The sequence below is a fragment of the Vombatus ursinus genome, unplaced genomic scaffold (assembly GCF_900497805.2).
Source record: "Vombatus ursinus unplaced genomic scaffold, bare-nosed wombat genome assembly UNPS02014791.1, whole genome shotgun sequence".
Lineage (NCBI taxonomy): Eukaryota > Metazoa > Chordata > Mammalia > Diprotodontia > Vombatidae > Vombatus > Vombatus ursinus.
In genome coordinates, this window is record NW_020954569.1 from 74,111,944 (window position 1) to 74,130,908 (window position 18,965).

Genomic DNA, 18,965 nt, shown 5'->3' on the forward strand with positions numbered 1-18,965 from the left:
AAAGAAAGAAAGAAAGAAAGAAAGAAAGAAAGAAAGAAAGAAAGAAATATAGATTCTTTCCCTGAACTTGCATATGTTACCTAGAGCAACAAACTCATTTCTGCTGAGTTATTGAAAAAGCCCTTTACAACTAGCAAAATCTAGTTAGTCAATTTCTTCTGATGTAATAGGTGCCATCCAGCCCTAAAAATGGTCCTAGGATCATAGAATCTTTGATTAGAGCTGGTGTTTTCCTATAAGATGTTAGAAATTTATATGCATACTAAATTTTAAAATGCCATATTGAATCTGACTAAATCTATGTTTAGAAACAGCATAATGGAACCTCAGCATTGAGAATTTTTTTCCCTATCATTTTGGACAGCAATGTTTCCAACTTTCTTCACATATACAGTTAAAAAATAAGTTACAACAATCAGTGATACCTACATTCTGTGGAAATAGCTGGTTATTCAAACATCTTACTGGAAACATGAAGCATTTGAACACCATAAGGCAGCCCATAAAACCTCCTAAAAGCTACATAAGATTTAGTTATAAATACTGTGAACACCTTAATTGATTTTAGAAAAAACTGTTAACAGTATAAGGTCTGTTCAAATACCATCGAAACACTGAATCTGATGGTAAAATTAAACTTAAGCATAATCCACTTCCATCCTAGCCCCAGCAGCCATCACCCAGGGATCAAGCCTCATGGAGAAAGAAGCCCAACACACCACCAACTGCCACCAATGGGACAGACAAGCCTGTCTACTTGAAGCAGCAAGGTGTCCTCAAAAAGAAACAGAAGATAGCATATGCCAGCTGGGCCAAACCACCACCACCACTACCTTTCAGATCCCAGAGGAAATGGCCTGGACCCCAAAACCCTGGAATGGCAGCATTCTCCTCCATCATTCTCCCTAGCCAGGAGCCCTGCTTCCATTTAAGGCCTCACGATTATCATCAAGAAAAATATCTTCACTAATATCAATTACCAACTGAGAACCAACTTCCACCTACAGAGATGTAAAGAGCCCCAAGAAGAGCAGCACTCCTTCCCAGACCACTAGTCCTCATTGCAGCCTGGCTCCCAAAGTCATCATCCAGCGGAGCAATTCTTCTGGAGATGCGATCTAGCAACTAACTGCCTCTGTGGGTGCTGACGCACACACCTCCTCAAATGTCAGTCCTACTATGTCCCAAGCACTGTGCTAAGCACCATAGCTACTGAAGACCCCCCAAAAAGTTCTTACCATGGTCCCTGGTACCATCAGTTTTTAATGGAAATGACACTGAAGGAGATGCAATAATGATTGGACTTCCTTGACAACACCTCACTCCATATATCCCTCCCACCTTTTCCAGACTTCCTTCTCAGTCATTCCCTCTCTCTCTAATCTCTGCCTATGTGTCTTCAAACATGCCCATGTTTCCCTCATCTTAAAAAAAAAACAAAAATGAGACCTTTCTCTCATTCAGTGTTTGCAGTATAGTTTCTAGCCTCATCACTCAACTAAAACTTTTCTTTTAAAAGATACTAGTGAGCTCTTAATCGCCAAATCTGATGGTTTTTTTTCTCAATCTCCATCCTTTTGTATCTATCTGCTGCATTTGACGCTGTCAATCACCCATCTCCTCCTGGATACTTTCTCTTCTCTGGTCTCCTACCAAGCTGAGAGCTCCTTCTCAGTCTCTTTTGCTGGCTTATCATCTATATCAGCTCCCCAAATGTGGGTGATCCCCAATGCTATATCCTTGGCCCTCTTCTCCTCTCTCTATACTCTTTCTTGGTGACTTCATCAATTCCCTTAAGTTTAATTATTATCTCTAAGGAGATAAGTCAGGTTTAGATATCCAGATCCAGGCTCTCACCTGAGTTTCAAGTCTGCATCATCAGTTATCTTCTGGACATTTCAAACTGGATGTACCAGAGTCATCTTGAATTAAATATATCCCAACCTGAATTCATTATCACCCATCCCAAACCCACTGCTCTTTATTAAATGCTCATCCCTTGCAAATGATGCCTTCTGCCCATTTACCATGGGAGATGGTAGAGTTTTAAGCAAGTCATTTAAGAGAAATGATTTGCAAACCTTTTAGCATTTTTAGAGTTCAGTCTGAGCTGCTCCAACTTCATTTGCAAAGACGCTTTTCTTTCCAGCAATACTTTCTTTTCCTAAGGAAAAAAGAAGATGCATTTTTGAGATATTCTTTTGTACTGCTTACAGAACACATTTCTTGATTGTGTCAACAATGACAGTACTGAAGATATATAGCTCTTTAAAGTCATATCATGCTAAGGCCACTTATCAAAGATATTGGCAGGATAACAAATAAATGGAAAACAGAACAGGTTTGTCTCTCATGATCTTCATCATCAATGACAGTGGAACCACCCCATTTGGACTCTGCTCCCTCAACCTTTGATGTTACAGGAGGAAGTTGAAATAGGACCTAAGACAACAAAATCAAGAATAGTAGTCAGGGGCAGCTAGGTGGTGCAGTGGTTAGAGCACCGGCCCTGAAGTCAGGAGGAACTGATTTCAAATCCAGCCTCAGATCAAACAATTGATACTTACTAGCTATGTGACCCTGGGCAAGTCACAAAGTATACCCAGGAAATCCTTGTTGGAGATAACATAATTGTGAAAACATTATAGGATCATTTTACAACGTATCTCAGGGAACAGAAGATGCCAAAAGAATCCATAGATTGTGTTCAAAGGGTAATCAAGGAAACATTAATAAATACGGAACTATTTGCCTACTTTTAATTTTTTTTATAGAATCTTTACAAGGATGATCTATACACACTGAGGGTATTCTTTATGAAAATATGATAAAGGAATAGGCAGGCTTTCATAAATTATTTTCCACATCTGGCCACAGTTTTATAGTCACACAACTGATTAAAACCTTTAGATTATATGAGATTCTTCTACTTTAATATTTATTTATTATAAAAAGGCATTCAATTTGGCAGAACAAAACATGGTCTTAGAAGCTTCCCTCCAAAAGGGAATCTCATTCGTGCATTAAGATCATGCAGAAAAATGTATGGAGAAACAAAAGAGCTAGAATATAAGGAGAAATAATGAAGAACAACAAAAAAAAAAGAATTGAAGCACACTTTTCGACCTCAAGCTATATCATAAAGCATTAAATATAAAAAAGCATTTGGGTTATTGGCTAAAAAACAGAAAAGCAGATGTGTGAAAAAGATTAGGCAAGAATCAGAAATAAATGAACCCAGGATTGTATAAACCTAAAAACATAATTTCCTTGGAGGAATTCCTAAGCTGATAAAAATTTCTGGGAAAACTGGAATATAGCCTGTCAGAAATTAGGCTTAGACTGGCAACTTAAACCATATTCCACAATAAATTCAAAATGCATATTAGTATATTCAAGATCTCAACATAAAAAAAATAAACAAAGCAACTGATGTACCTTTCACAGCCACAGGTAGGGGATGAATTCATAACCAAACTAAGAGTGGAGGTAATTACAGAAGATAAAATATTACACAAAATGAAAAGCTTTTATATAAATAAAATTATCACATCTAGGACAATATATCTAGGGAAGTGGTCAATGAGGAAAAGTATATCAAATATCTGTAATAAAGATTTTATATTGAAGATATACATGTACATACACATATATACATACACATATAACTAACTGAAATATATATGATGGAAAGCCATCCTCCAATAGAAAAGGGGGCAAAGGATATGAACAGTGTGCAAACTATTAACAACCATATGAAAGAATGAAAGATCAGTAATAATAAGAGAAATGCTAATCAAAAGAAACCTGAGGTTTCACCTCATGCTCAAATCGGCAAAGATGACAGAAAGGAATGTCAGTGTTAGAGGATTTGTGGAAAGTCAGGCCTACTAATGCATTCTGATGGAGCTATGAACTGGTACAATCATTCTGAATTTAAAATATAAGCTCTTTAAAGGCAGGGACTGTTTTTTTTTTTTTTTTTGCTTGTATTTGTATTCCAAATGCTTAGCACAGTGCACAGAACATAGTAAGTGTTTAATAAATGCTTATTGACTGAATGAATGACTGAATCACAGTAGCCAGTTTCCTCAAAGATAAAAAATTATTTTTAAGAACCCCATATAGGAGAAAATATACACAGAATATCAAAAAGGGGGAAAACAGTGCTATAGCTTAAATATTAACCAGTTTCAGGATCTAAAGAAACCAAATTACAGCCTTGATGTTAAAAACAAACAAAAAAAACCTCAACAAACCAAAAACCCGATCCGTCCTAGTTAGGTTTTAATGGTCATATTTATTACAGAACTTGGAATGTCAGACTACCAAATCAGACTACTGTCTGGTGAATGGTAAAAGGAGACTAAACAAGACACAGGGAGGTGATGGCATTGGTAAAAACAGAGTCATGGGTAGCACAAGAAGGAATTCAACTCATAATACTTTAAGCGGTATCTTTTTTGGACAAATGGTGAAGACAGGTTGTTTAAAATTAAGTTGTTATATAGCATATTTTGTCATCCTTGCTAGTTTGCCAAGTGTGAGGTGAAACCTTAGGCTGCTTTGATGTGTATTTTATTATTAGTGATTTGGAACCTACTCTCATAATGTTTGTTAATAATTCTCAATTATTCTTTTGAGATCTGTCTGTTCATATCCTTTGGCCACTTAGCTATTGGGAAACGCCAATTAGTCATATATACACAATCCATATACATATATATATATATGTGTGTGTGTGTGTGTGTGTGTGTATGTATATATGTATATGTATATATGTGTATATATATATATTTGCACATAAATATATATTTACATGACTGAGCTATATACTCACATGTAACCTATAATCTTTTACAAACAATGAGTTGGGCCCAGAATTGAATAGGTAGAAAAAAATAGAGCTGAATTGTGTATCTGTGAAACTTCATAGTGCATTTAATGATCCCCAGCAGTTCCTTAACCTCAAAACCAATCTTTTAAAACACTAATGTTCTCCCAATGTGGCCATATGGAACTTTTCCAAGTTTCTTTATAGTGTTAGACCTACCACTGTCTATATAAAATATACTTATCGAGCATTGTAGATCAAGAGCTTGAAGGGACTTCAGAGGCTAATAAACGCACATAAATATGCACACAGACACAGGAAGGAAAAGCAGTGGGGTAGAGTAGAGAGCTGGTCTGGAGGTCAGGAAGACCTGGGTTCAAGTCCCGCCTTTTACACATCCTGACTATATAGACCCTGGATAAGTCACTTCTCAGTGTTGTAGGCAGCTCTCTTAAGATGAAGAAGGTGCTCACTGGCATAAGTAGAGCAAGGCTCCTCACCAGGGAATTTTCTATACCAACGGAATCACAGAACTAGTCCCAATCCAAATGTGTGTGTGTGTGTGTATGAACATAATCTAGTATCTGAAGCACCTGGAATCTACAAATTCCATTTAAAAATTTATACAATATGCCCCTCAAATTCAATACTGTATTCAAAGCATAATGGGAAGGGATGTGTATATGTATGTGTATATGTACTCTCACATATATACACATACATATAATATATACTGTATATTAATTTGTATATAAGTGCATGTATGTGTGTATAATATATATGCATCAACTATATATATATACCTACATATTATATAGATTGCATATCGACATGTATATAAAATGCACACACATATAATGGTATATATTATTTTATATACACATTATTATATATTAATATATTATATATCAACACACAATAACATACATATAATATATGCATAATATATGTGCATGTATAATATATACATAATCTATACCCAATAGGGTCCTGAGGTCAACTGGGAAGAATATTCATGCTAAAGAAAAGTTCCTTTCTATAATATATGTATACTGCAAAGGTAAACACACATGTGTGTATACACATGTATATATACATAAATACATGTGTATATTATGCAAGTGTGCAACACATGCATGTTGTATGTTAATATATATTATTATGTATATATAATAATACATACAACTTATGTAGACTACATCCATATATGTTCCAGATATATAGTATATATAATAATATACATATACATACTATATACATATGTGTATTTTGTTGTTGTTCATTTGCTTCAGTCTTGTCTGACTCTTTGTGATCCCATTTGAAGTTTTCTTGGCAGAAATAAGTGAAGTGGTTTGCCACTTCATTCTCCAGCTTATTTTACAAATGAGGAAACTGAGGCAAACTGGGTGAAGTGACTTGCCCAAGGTCACACAGCTAGTATGCGTCTGAGGCTGGATTTCAACTAAGGAAGATAAGCTGATGACTCCAGGCCCAGCACCCTATCCACTGCACTATACAACTGCCCATATATGTGTATATGTGTTTATTATGTATATATATGTGTATTTGTATATATACTACATATACTAACATTTAAATTATATATTAAATACATAAATTATTTAAATTTAAGTTATATGTGTTTAGATTTAAAATCTGTAGGTACATATACATGTATATATGCAGATATACACATGTGTATATATGTATGTGTGTATATATTTAAATTTTAGTGTCATGGAAATGAATTTTTTTTTGGCATGTATATTCTTCCCAGTTGACCTCAGGACCCTACTTGGGCAACTCCCTTCAATTACTAAGAATGACCTCGATAATCAGAGTCCAAAGTCTAGCAGTGACCTTGACTATACATTTTGGGCTTTCCTCACCTTTCAATGTTTCCACTCTGGCAAGCCGAAAGCCCCAGAGCACACTGTATTCTCCAATCTGCTCTCTTTTATTTAGACGAAGTTCCTCTTGAAAGTCAAAGGTAGCCCATAGCACCACCTGGTGGGTAGGTGAGGATGAGGGAGATCTCAGATCTTTTCCTAGCTCCACCATCTCCACCTTTATCTTCATCCACGTTCTGGCTCTCCTCTAATACTTCTTAGGGATGGATCAAAGGGGCTATAGAGCAGCATAGGAGATATAGAAATAGCCTGGGAGTCAGAGAAGCCCATTCCTCTGATACCTGCTGTCTGGGTGACCATGGACAAGTCACTCAACCTCTCAGTGCCCCCAGGACATATAACACATCTCAACTACTCAGTGCTGATGGAGCCACATTGACTAGTGATAAGGACATGCTCCTGGAGAGATGGGCTGAACACTTCCATCATGTTCTCAACAGACCATCCTTAATCAACGCTGAAGCCACTGACCATTTACCTCAGGTTGAAGTCAATCCCCTTCTGGACAAATTCCCAACTGAAGAAGGGGTTTTGAATGCCACTAGGCATTCTCCTGTGGCCAGGCACCTGGTGCTGATGCTCTGCCAGCTGAGATTTACACAGTAGGAGGTCCACTGATCATACAAAAACTGACTGAAATTTTCTGAGTCATATGGCAAAAGGAGGTTATCCCCCAGGGGTTCAAGGATGCCTCCATTGTCCATCTCTATAAAGGTAAAGGAAATAGATTGTCCTGTGACAATCACAGGAGAATCTCTCTCTTAGTTATTGTTGGCAAGATTCTTGCCACAGTCCTCCTTAATAGGCTGATCCTTCACCTGGAAGATGGTCATCTGCCCGAGAGCCAATGTGGCTTCAGAAAGGGCCGAGGAATGGTTGATATGGTATTTGCTCCAGGAGAAATGAAAGGAGCAGAACAGAGGTCTGTATACAAGTTTGTAGATCTGACCAAGGCCTTTGATACTGTCAGTCATGAGGTCTTATGGAAAATTATGTCAAAATTTGGGTGCCCAGAGAAGTTGATCAATATTATACATCAATTTCATGACAGCATGTTTGTCCGGGTTCTGGATAATGGATGATGCTCTCATGCTTTCCCAGTCACCAACAGGGTGAAATAAGGCTATGTGCTTGCTCCCATCCTTTTTAGCATGATGCTTTCAGCCATGTTGTCAAACTCCTTCAATGAAGAAGAACAGAGCATCAAGGTTAGCTACTGCACTGTTGGTAAATTATTCAACTTGAAAAGGCTACAAGCCAGAACTAAAATGGAGGGAGTGCTGGTGCATGATTTTTTGTTTGCAGATGATTATAGAGTCAATGCAACCTTTGAAGCTGAGATGCAACAAAGTATGGATTGATTCTCTGCTGTTTGTGCTAATTTTGGCCTAACACCACCAAGAAAACAAAGGTGCTCCACCAGCCAGCACCACACCATCCACACATGGAACCAACAGTTACAGCAAATGGAGAAGTTTTGAATACTGTGGATGAGTTCGCTTACTTTGACAGTATACTTTCCAGGGACGTACACATTGACAGTGAGGTTGATGCATGAATTACCAGAGCTAGTTCAGTGTTCGGGAGGCTCCAAAGGAAAGCGTAGGAGAGAAGAGGTATTAGATTGACTACCAACTAGAGGTCTACAGAGCCACTGTGATGACCTTATTGTTGTATGCCTGCGAAACCTGGACAGTCTACCAGCGCCATGCCAGGAAACTGAATCGCTTCCATTCAAATTGTCTTAGGAAGATTCTGAAGATCACCTGGCAGGATAAGATATCAGACACTGAGATCTTTTCTCGAACTAAACTGCCAAGCATTCAAACTCTATTGCAGAGAAAGCAACTCTGATGGGCTGGCCACGTTGCTAAAATGCAAAATGTACACTTGCCAAAAAGACTATTCTACAGAGAACTCACAGGGGGCAAGCATTCTCATGGTGGTCAGAAGAAGCTATACAAGGACCCTCTGAAGGTCTCTCTGAAGAACTTTGGAATTGATTACATGACATGGGAAACATTGGCACAGGACACCTAGCACGGCATGCCCTCAACAGAGAAGGTGCTGTGCTCTCTAAGCAAAGCAGAATTGAAGTAGCACAAAAGAAATGCATCAAGAGATGAACAAATTTAGAGAATCTACCCCAAATGTTCACATGGACTATCTGCACCTAACCTGTGGTAGAGCATTTTGAGCTCATATTGGCTGATCAGCCACAGTCAGACACACTGTAACTTGACTCTGTAACATAATGACTGTAACATAATGATGTCATCTTGGTCCTCTTTGAGAAAGGACAACAACCAACCAACTGACCAACAGCCCCCAGGAAACTCTCTAAGACAACATGTTGTCAAACGTTGTCACAAATGCCATCCGCCTACGTTCTTCCAGAGGAGCTCCCTACACTGAAGAAATCCTAGCTCCAGTCCAGAAAAGGATGAGGTGGAGTTGGCTACACAATTTAATTGTTAAAACAATAAATATTAGAATCCTTCCAATCTTTTAGTTGAAGTTTTCTACACTGTGTCTGAGAGGCACAGCAGAAAGTCAGGAGACCATAGTTTTCATCTTGGCTTTGCTACTCAGCAAATTTGAGAAAAAAAGAATTTCCCTTCTCTGTGCCTCAGTTTCCTCGTCTTTAAAGTGAAGGAGTTGGACTAAATGAACTCTAGGGCTCCTTCTGGGTCTAAAATGTAAAAAAAGCCAAATACATTGGCTCGTCTATAGTTGATACCAGAAAACTAATGAGAAAACATTATAGAAAGGCACTAATTGCAAAGCAAACATATGCCCATATTAAATCCCCTTTTTGGACCTTTTGCTTGCTTATCACTGTATTAGCAGAATTTATTCTCACTGCATTGTTGATTAAAGTTGGACAGATGGTGATGCCTTTAAGTAATATGTTCGTTATCAAACGTCACACTACTAATGGCTATTTACCATAGCAGAAATTCATTCAAATTAATAGAAAATTAATCATCCTCCAGGGGGAGCCTACCCCCCCCCAGCTATAGTATTGTGAATGGGGTCTGTGCCTAGTATGACTGGGCTTTGGGATTCCTACTCACCCCTACCCTAAAGCACATGGAGCCTACAGAGAATTAAATGAAGAGGAAGACAGATACAGAACTTAAGGTCTAGAAAGTCAGGCCTGTGAAGCAAAATCTCCGATGAGCCCCACCAACATGGAAGGCTTCAAATATGGGCCCAATGTTGACTGAACAGCTCGCTGTCTGAGTACAGCCTTGCTAAGTTCACCTGGAAGGCTTTTTATATGGAACATGGATCTAGAGCTGGATGGCTTCAGAGACCATCCACTTTAATCCCCTCATTTTCTGGCTCAGGAAACTGGCTCAGGGAGGCCAAGGTTACACAAGTATAACTGTCAGAGTCAGGATCTGAAGGGAGGCGCTCTTTCTTAAAGCTGTAGAGTAACGAATTCTTTGATCACAGCAACTCTCAAGAAACATCTACTAAGTTAGAGAGAGGCTGCGGTCTGTCTCAAAAAAGAGAGTGACCAACTTGGACGCCGCTAAAGTTACTTGAAGAATCAGGGATGTGAAATAATAAAATATATATGATATATAACATCATATATAATATAATATGTAACAAGATACATAATAATATACAGTATACATAACATACATAATATATATTATGTATAATAAAAAGATAATGAAGTAATATAAAAAATTTTAAGTAAGTTTTTCTGATAAAGGTTTCATTTCTCAAATATGTGAGGAACTGAGTCAAATTTATAAAAATAAGAGCCAGTCCCCATTGATAAATGGTCAAAAAATATGAACAGGCAATTTTCAGAAGAAGAAATCAAAGCTATCTAGATAAGTTATACAAAAATGTTCTGAGTCAAAATTGATTAGTGAAAAGCAAATTAAAACAACTCCCAGGTACCACCTCATACCTATCAGAAATGACAAATGCTTGAGGGGATGAGGGAAAATAGGTACATTAATTAACTGTTGGCAGAGTAGTGAACTGGTCTAACCATTCCAAAGAACAATTTGGAACTATGGCCAAAAAGATATAAAACTGTACACACCATTTGATCCAGCAATATCACTACTAGGTCTGTACCCCAAAGAGATCAAAAGAAAAGGAAAAGTACCTATATGTACATAAATATTTAAAACAGCTTTTTTGTGGTGGCAAAGAATTGGAAACTGAGGGAATGCCCATCAAGTGGGGAATGACTAAACTAATTGTGGCATATGATTATGAAGTACTATTGGGCTATAAGAAATGACAAAGAAGGTGGTTTCACATGGCAAGACCTATATGAACTGATGCAAAGTGAAGTGAGAAGAACTGGGAGATCATTGTGCACAGTACCAGCAATGTTGTAATGATGATCAGTTGTGAAAGACTTGGCTACTCTGATCAATTCAGTGATTCCAACACAATTCCAAAGGACTCATGATGAAAAAAATGCTACACACCTCCACAGAAAGAACTGCTCTGAGTGCAAATTGAAGTACAATTTTCTCACTTTATTTATTTTTTTAATATGGCTAATATGGAAATATATTTTGCATTATTTCACATGTATAATTGATATGTTGTTTGTTTTCTCAATAAGTGAAGGGAGGGGTAGGTAGAAGGGAGAAAATCTGTAACTCAAATTTTAAAAAGAAAAAAATGTTGAAAAATACTTTAAAAATAAAATTACTTGAAGTACTGAAATCTCCAATACAGGAAAGCTTCTAACTTACTATTTAAAATGTAAATTAGTTAACCAAACATTTCTATTAGCCAACCCTAATTCCACACCAAAAATATCTTCCATCAATTAATACTAAACATTCTTCATACAATATTAGTTTGAAGTTGCAGAGGCAGCTAGGTGGCATAGCAGATACTTACTAGCAGTGTGACCCTGAGCAAGTTGCTTAAACTTCTGTCTGTCCTAGTTTTCTCATCTGTAAAATGGGGATAATGATAGTACCTACCTCCTAGCCTGTTATGAGAATAAAGTGAGAAAATCAAGTAAAGTGCTCTGCAAACCTTAAGGTAAATATATACCTAATTTAAATAATAATAACAATAAAATACTTAATATATACTTAAATATGAATGCTAGTTACCACTATTATTATATAATATTAACATTAAATACTCTAATATTACAAATTATTAAGCTAAATATTATAGCTTTCAACAAAACAATGTATAAATTCTATTGGCAAAGAAAACTAGGTTATCCAGATAACCTATTTTAAGCCCTATAATTCCAAAGTAACATAGCAAGAAGAGAACTCTGGCTCATCTCAGAATATAGAGATGGCTGTAGATATTATTATTGTTGGGGTCTGATGCAACCAGAACAATTTCATCAGTTATAAACAGGACCTCAGTATCCATAGGGACTGCTTCTTTAATATGGCCCCTATACTCAATATCTCATGGGCAGTGAGGTGGCACAGTGGATAGAGTGTCAGGCTTGGAGTCAGGTAGGCTCATCTTCCTGGGTTCAAATCTGGCCTCAGACACTTACTAGCTATGTGACCCTGGGCAACTTAACCATGCTTATCTCAGTTTCCTCATCGGTAAAATGAGCTGGAGAAGGAAATGGCAGATTACAGTATCTTTGCCAAGACAACCCCATATGGGGTCACAAAGACTTGTACATGCCTGAAAAATGACTTAACAACAACAATGAGGCTAAGCTTACAGATTTGATCCTTTTAATGAATTTGATGCTTCTGAGGCCACATAATATATCTCAACCCAACCAGTCATCTTACAAATTTATGGTCTTGGTCCTAGGAGAGGCTACGTAACAACATATATTCATCACAACTGCTGGAAAAGCAATGTAAGCCCTGTTGACATTGACGACATTTGGTGCCATTTAACTACTAACATTGGGCACAGAGCCATTATGAGCACAATTCCTTATTCTGTTACAGAATGTGCTTGAAAAAGAGAAAGCACAACATAAGGGACAGATAGATAGATGAAAACTTCATATCATGGTTAAGAAAATCAACCCACATTTTTGAGGATAAAAATATTTTTTTTGAATCTTTATTGATCATTTAATTTTGGGATAGGATATCCAGTTGAAAGCAAAGAAGGGAAATGTGAGAGAAGAAGGGTTGAAGAAACCCTGAGCTCTCCCTATTGAACCTGCACTGCCTCCCCTGGACCCTGGAAATCATTCCCAGAAATCATCAAAGCATCTTTGTAAATGCCCAAAAGAAAACAGAACAAAGTTCAGAAGGAAACAGAAAATCAAGGCAGCTTTTAAAGTAACACATTTATTATATATATATATATATATATATATATACTTTTTTTTCTTATATTTTAATGTTTGTAAAATATACTTATATATTATACTTTAAAAATTACACATTTATTATATATATTATATGTGTATATAATATATATTATATACATATATAATATATATATTATATACATATATATTTTAAAACAAGTTATAAGTAATAGATTCAGAGTTTCACACAGTCCTCTTTCTGTTCTATTTTGGATAGGAAAATGTTATCTTTGGGGGCTGGGGGAGTGATATTAAATCAGAATTGTTTAAAAATGTAAATGAATGTCCCAAATCACTAATAAAAAGGAGAATGCAAGTCAAAACGACTCTTATGTTTCTCCTCACATCCTCCAAATTGACTGTTCCCATCTTTAGTCATCTCTGCCAAAGTGGAGGGGTCATAAAAAGTCAGGCACAGTATTGCATTGTTGGTGGAACTGTGAATTGGTACAACCATTCTGGAAAGCAATTTGGAATTATGCAAATAAAGTGACTGAAATGTCCATACCAGAGGTGGGGAACCTGCAGCCTAGAGGCCACATATGGCCCTCTTAGGTCCTCAAGTGTGGCCTTTGAGTGAATCCAAACTTCATAGAACAAATCCCCTTAATAAAAGGATTTGTTCTGTAAAACTTGGACTCAGTCAAAGGGCCACACTTGAGGATTTAGAGGGCCACAAGTTTGTCTCTAAAAGAAGAGATAGAAGATACTCCCTACCCACACCCAACTAATTTAAAGGGGTGGCAGTCCATGGTCAGTCAAGAAATATTCATTAAGTGTCTACTAAGTGTCAGACACTGTGCTAAGTGCTGGGGAGACAAAGAAAAGCAAAAGACAGGAGCTCATAATCCAGGGGGAGGAGATAATATGCAAATAACTACAGAAATAAGTATATACAAAATAAACTGGAAATAATCAAGAGACGGAAGGTACTAGAATATATGTCAGATTTCTTCTGATCTATTGATTTGTTCTGCTAAATTTTGTTCTTACTTTTTCTTCTTTTCTTCAAAAACTCTTTGCCTCAGGGGATGACCCTCAGAGATGGGGATATAGGGAAATACAAGCGATTTAAAAATAAAAGATAACAATAATCTTTTTTCAAAATCAAGATGTATATAGTAGGAAGTCATGGTTTCACAGATATCCTTTCTTCTGTGCTACTCAAAAAATTGTTCATAGTACCGTTAAGTACACAAATTAACCCTTGTTTGACTCTCCTTTTTTCCTTTTCTTCTTTTTTTGAAAATAATTAATTTTTTTTTGTTTTTACATCACCTAAATTACCTATTCCATCTACCTCCCTCTTCTTCCTATAATGAGGAAGAAAAAGGAAAAGAAAAACATCTCAGTAAAACTAACCAACATAACAATAAAAAAAAAACCAAAAACCTGATAATATATGGAGCATTCAATAGCCCCTGTCCCCAACATCTGCAAAGGAGAGTGGGGAGGGAAAGTAACTTTTATATATCAAAGGTTCCGTTTTAAAATCCTGATTCCCTAAACACAAACAAGGAGACCACAACACATAATTTCAGATCTTTTTTTTTTTGTGCTTTCAAAAGGTCTGCAGACATTATAGTGTTGCATTTCTATGAAAAATGACTGAACTGGAGCACAATTTAAATGGTGTGGCTATTAACACATAAGGGGTTCATTTCATTATGATTCCTTCAGCTGATGAAATTAAACTAACCAAGTAAAAGTTTTCATTTTCCAATATTATGAGTTATTTTTTAATTGTTTCAGTGTTCTGCTGAAAGCTTTGTTTACTTAACAAAGCAGTTCACCTTGATGAGCTTTCAGCTTTGCTGAGCTTACCTCTTCCATTCTCTGTACAAGGTTTTCAAGTTCTGTGATCTGGCTGTGCTTTCCTTCAAGTCTTTCAGTTACTTGCTTCAAACTTTCTACATGTTGTTTGAATTTCTGTTCTTTTTCAAGGTTGCTCACCTGTAGTTGGAAAACACAGTTGTCAAGGTAAGAATATGCATTTCTAAACAACTAGTCCGTTTCTATGCACAAACTATCAGCTTTTCTTGTACAATTTTTTAGTTAAACAAAAGAGAGAGGAAAGGGATTACAAAAACATTTAACAGTTTTTAAAAATCAATGTTTCCTTTAAAAGTAGCTTGAAATCATTGAAAATGCAGTTTCTTTCAAGAATGGATGGAAGAAAAAATATTTATCAAGTGCCAGAACTGATATACAAAGAATATAAGAATAACTGCATAAGCAACTATGTAATACCTTACAAGGAGATATGGTGATGGAAGGATCAATAGATCACAGATTTAGAACCTGGAGGAACCTTAGAATCTACCTTGTTTTATCCTTTCATTTTACAGATGAGGAAACTAAGGCCCAGAGAGGTTAAATTTTCTGCCCAAAGATATAAGTGATAATCGTCAGGTAGGATTTTTAACCTGGGTAATCTGATTCCAAATCTAAAGCTCTTTAAACTGGACTATGCAATAATAATTCTTAAAAATAAATTCTAGTAATCTTAAGGCAAACTAGAATAGTAAGAATGAGTAATGTGAATGCCCTGCCTTGAGGAACAGTGGATAGAGTGCTGGCTCTAGAGTCAGGAAGACCTAATTTAAAATCCAGCCTCATGGGGGCAGGTAGGTAGTAGAGCACCAGCCCTGGAGTCAGGAAGACCTGAGTTCAAATCCAGATTCAGACACTTGACACTTACTAGCTGTGTGACCCTGGTTAAGTCATTTAGCCCCAATTGCCTCACAAAAAAAAAAAAAAAATCCAGCCTCAGATACTTACTACTATGACCCTAGGCAAATTAATTAACCTCTGTTTGCCTCAGTTTCCTCAACTATAAAATGCAAATAATAATAGTATCTATCTTCCAGGGTTGTTGTGAGGATCGAATGAGATAATATTTGTAAAGAGCTTAGCACAGTACCTGGAATGCAGTAAGTGTAATAAATGCTCACTCCCTCCCCTTCCCCTCTCGCTTCATACAAAAAGAGGATAGATTATTTTTTAGATATAAAATTAAAATCTCAGTTAATTATAACTAAGATTTCACAAAAGAAAGTTTTATTCTGTGTTATACATCTCAGAAATCAGAAGGCATAATCAAGAAATGAACCCGATTTTATGCTACACCATTTAAACTTTCAAGAGCTCACACAGGCTCACACAGCACCCCAATCTTACTTAAGAAGTTGAGGGATACTGAAAGGCCAAAGCACTTTAGAGATAGGAATGTCCCATAGTATCCTAGAATATAGGAGCTGGAGAGAACAGAACCAAGGGAACATTGTACACAGTAACAGCAACACTGTTTTAAGAATGACTTTGAGTGAATAAGTTATTTTGACTATTATCAATACCCAAATTAACTATAAAGGACATATAAAAAAAATGCATCCAGAGAAAGAACTGATAAATAGAAGTATGCATAGAATAATTACATACACACACACACACACATACACACATATAGATATATACATACATACACACACATATCCCTATTTGTGCCTAATGGTGGAGGAGGGGAGATGAAAAAAAAGGAAGAGAAAAAGAAATATACATGATAATTTTGTTGTATATTTGAAAGGAATAGCAAGTTATGCTTAGTAGAATTGCAGTTTAATGTACAATCATCTTTTTATTTTACTATGTTATGGAAATATTTTATTTCATAAATATGTATTAATGTAAAAAATAAAAGGGAAAAAACAAATATTGAAAATAAATAAATTAATTTTTAAGAAGAATGTTGGAGCTGTTGAGACCTTGGAGACTGTGCAGGCCAACCTCCTAAATTCATAGATGAGTAACTGAGACACCGAAAGGTGAACTGATTTGCTTAAATCACTAGTTTGTAGCAAAACTGAGACCAGAACATAGGTCTCCTAACTTCTAGCTGTACTATGTCATACCTACCCTGAAATATCTCCCCCACTGTCCTGTAACTTTGTCTGATATTTCTAGTTTTACCACCATTTTGTGTGTGCCAATGACCTAGTTTCCATTGGCTAACCCTTTTTCTAAGACAGCTTCACCTGGTTAAGCACCTGTTGTCAGACATCAGCCATCAGGCTCTCAGAAAGTACAGTAGGGGAACCCAGGGCAGCATGACCACACCAGGCAACTGGAGAGATACTTAAAGCAAAATTTACTGGCTTGATAACTGTGTCTAAGTAAGCCCTGATCATCATATCACAGACCTAGTTGGGACACCAAGGCCATCCCCTAAGAGTCAGAGGTAGGATTTGAACCTGAGTCCCCTGACCCCAGAGTTAAGGCTCTTTCCAAAGTACTACACTGTCTGTGGGCTCTGTAGTAGCCCAGGAGAGTGCATAGGACCACAGGCCTATTTGGGCACAGGGCTGGCATCAGAATACAGATAGCAATTAGGACACACAAATATCCTCACTGTTAAGGTACTGTCCACTCCTACTGTTCCATAGGTTGCTTCTACAGACACCTAGAAACGGGTGCCTTTGGCCATTAACTCTTTTACACTCAACTTTTTTTTTTTTTTGGTGAGGCAAATGGAGTTAAGTGACTTGCCCATGGTCACACAGTTAGTAAGTATCATGTGTCTGAGACCTGGTTTGAACTCAGGTCCTCCTGACTCCAGGGCCGGTACTCTATCCACTGTGCCATTTAGCTACCCCTACACTCATTTTCTAAGGAAGAATTAGACGGATTGAGAGGACTGGCTTTTGATAAAAGAAGGGATTTTATACCTGTAATAACTTTTTATCATCTTCATGCTTTTTCCTAAGTTCATCAGACCGTTTCTGATAGCTCTCAAATAATCTCTGGGCTACATTTCTCAGTGCTGCAGCGCCTGCTTCTCTTGAGGCTTCCAACTGAAAAGAAAAAAAAGTATTGAACTAGAAACATTTGGGAGGCAACTAAACTGAAGAGGCAGTAGCCATGCCATGTGGAATATAAGAGACAGTCAAAAGATACAAACATAGCACATGCTGAAAAGAAAAAATTCAATTTCAAATGATTAACTTCTTACTCAGTAAAACCAACAATGCAGCCAGATTGTTCGAGTAAACATGTAACTTTTAACACTTTCGAGTTTACAATTTAATTTCCTTCAAAGAATCTCAGTGTACTTACACATGGCTTTTCAAACATTTCCTCATCAAAGCCCACATGGCCTTACCTTGTCATTTTACTGTCCAATGGTTAAAATGGCAGCATTACGAGGTGGTGGAGGGTCTTTATGCAGCAAATATTCAAGACACTGAACTAAAATGTCAAGTGTAATTTAAAAATCTGTCACTAAGACTGTCACGGGCAGACTCTGACACTTTGATTGCTACCTGGTCCCTCTAAAGCCTCCTCATCTCCTTCCCTCTTTCCGCTTCTTCCTCTCATCCCTACCAAATTATTATGTACCCATACTCATGAACAGTGTAAAGAGCATAAGGAAAGAGATGCAAGGTAATGACCATGCACAATGATGACCCTGGATTAACTCAACTGATTAAATCAAGGCCACAAGTTCAAAGAAGAGATTGACTAGTTAGCTTCTTTCCAAAGTCAGACCGTACTCCTAACCTCCATCTTACAAGTCAGTTGTTGTAATCATGGATTATGATGAAAATAATAATAATAATAATAATAACAGTTAATAATGCTTACTATGTGCCAGACACTGTGCTAAACACTTCACAATTATTACCTGATTTGATCTGCACAACAACCCTGGGAGATGGGTGCTATTATTATCCCCATTTTACAGATGAGGAAACTGAGGCAAATAAAGATTAAGTGATTTTCCCAGGATCACAAAGTTAGTGTCTGAGGACAGGATTTGAACTCATGTCCTCCTGACTCCAGTTCCAGTGCTCTATCTATTGTATCACTTAGCTACCCTAATTACTTCAAAGAGGTGGAAACTCTTAAAGTC

General features: G+C 36.9%; 1 protein-coding gene across 6 annotated transcripts in view; it reads right to left on the minus strand.

Annotated features, from left to right (window-relative positions):
- CCDC68 (coiled-coil domain containing 68) overlaps positions 1–18,965 on the minus strand; it is a 91,267-nt gene that overhangs the window by 20,499 nt on the left and 51,803 nt on the right. For all 6 annotated transcript variants that reach the window (XM_027868996.1, XM_027868992.1, XM_027868995.1 and 3 more), the window contains exons 5-7: positions 17,782–17,907; positions 14,882–15,010; positions 2,082–2,164 (exon numbers count right to left, since the gene is read on the minus strand). In XM_027868996.1, the coding sequence (XP_027724797.1) occupies positions 2,082–2,164; positions 14,882–15,010; positions 17,782–17,907 (338 nt within the window). The remainder of the gene's footprint in view (positions 1–2,081; positions 2,165–14,881; positions 15,011–17,781; positions 17,908–18,965) is intronic.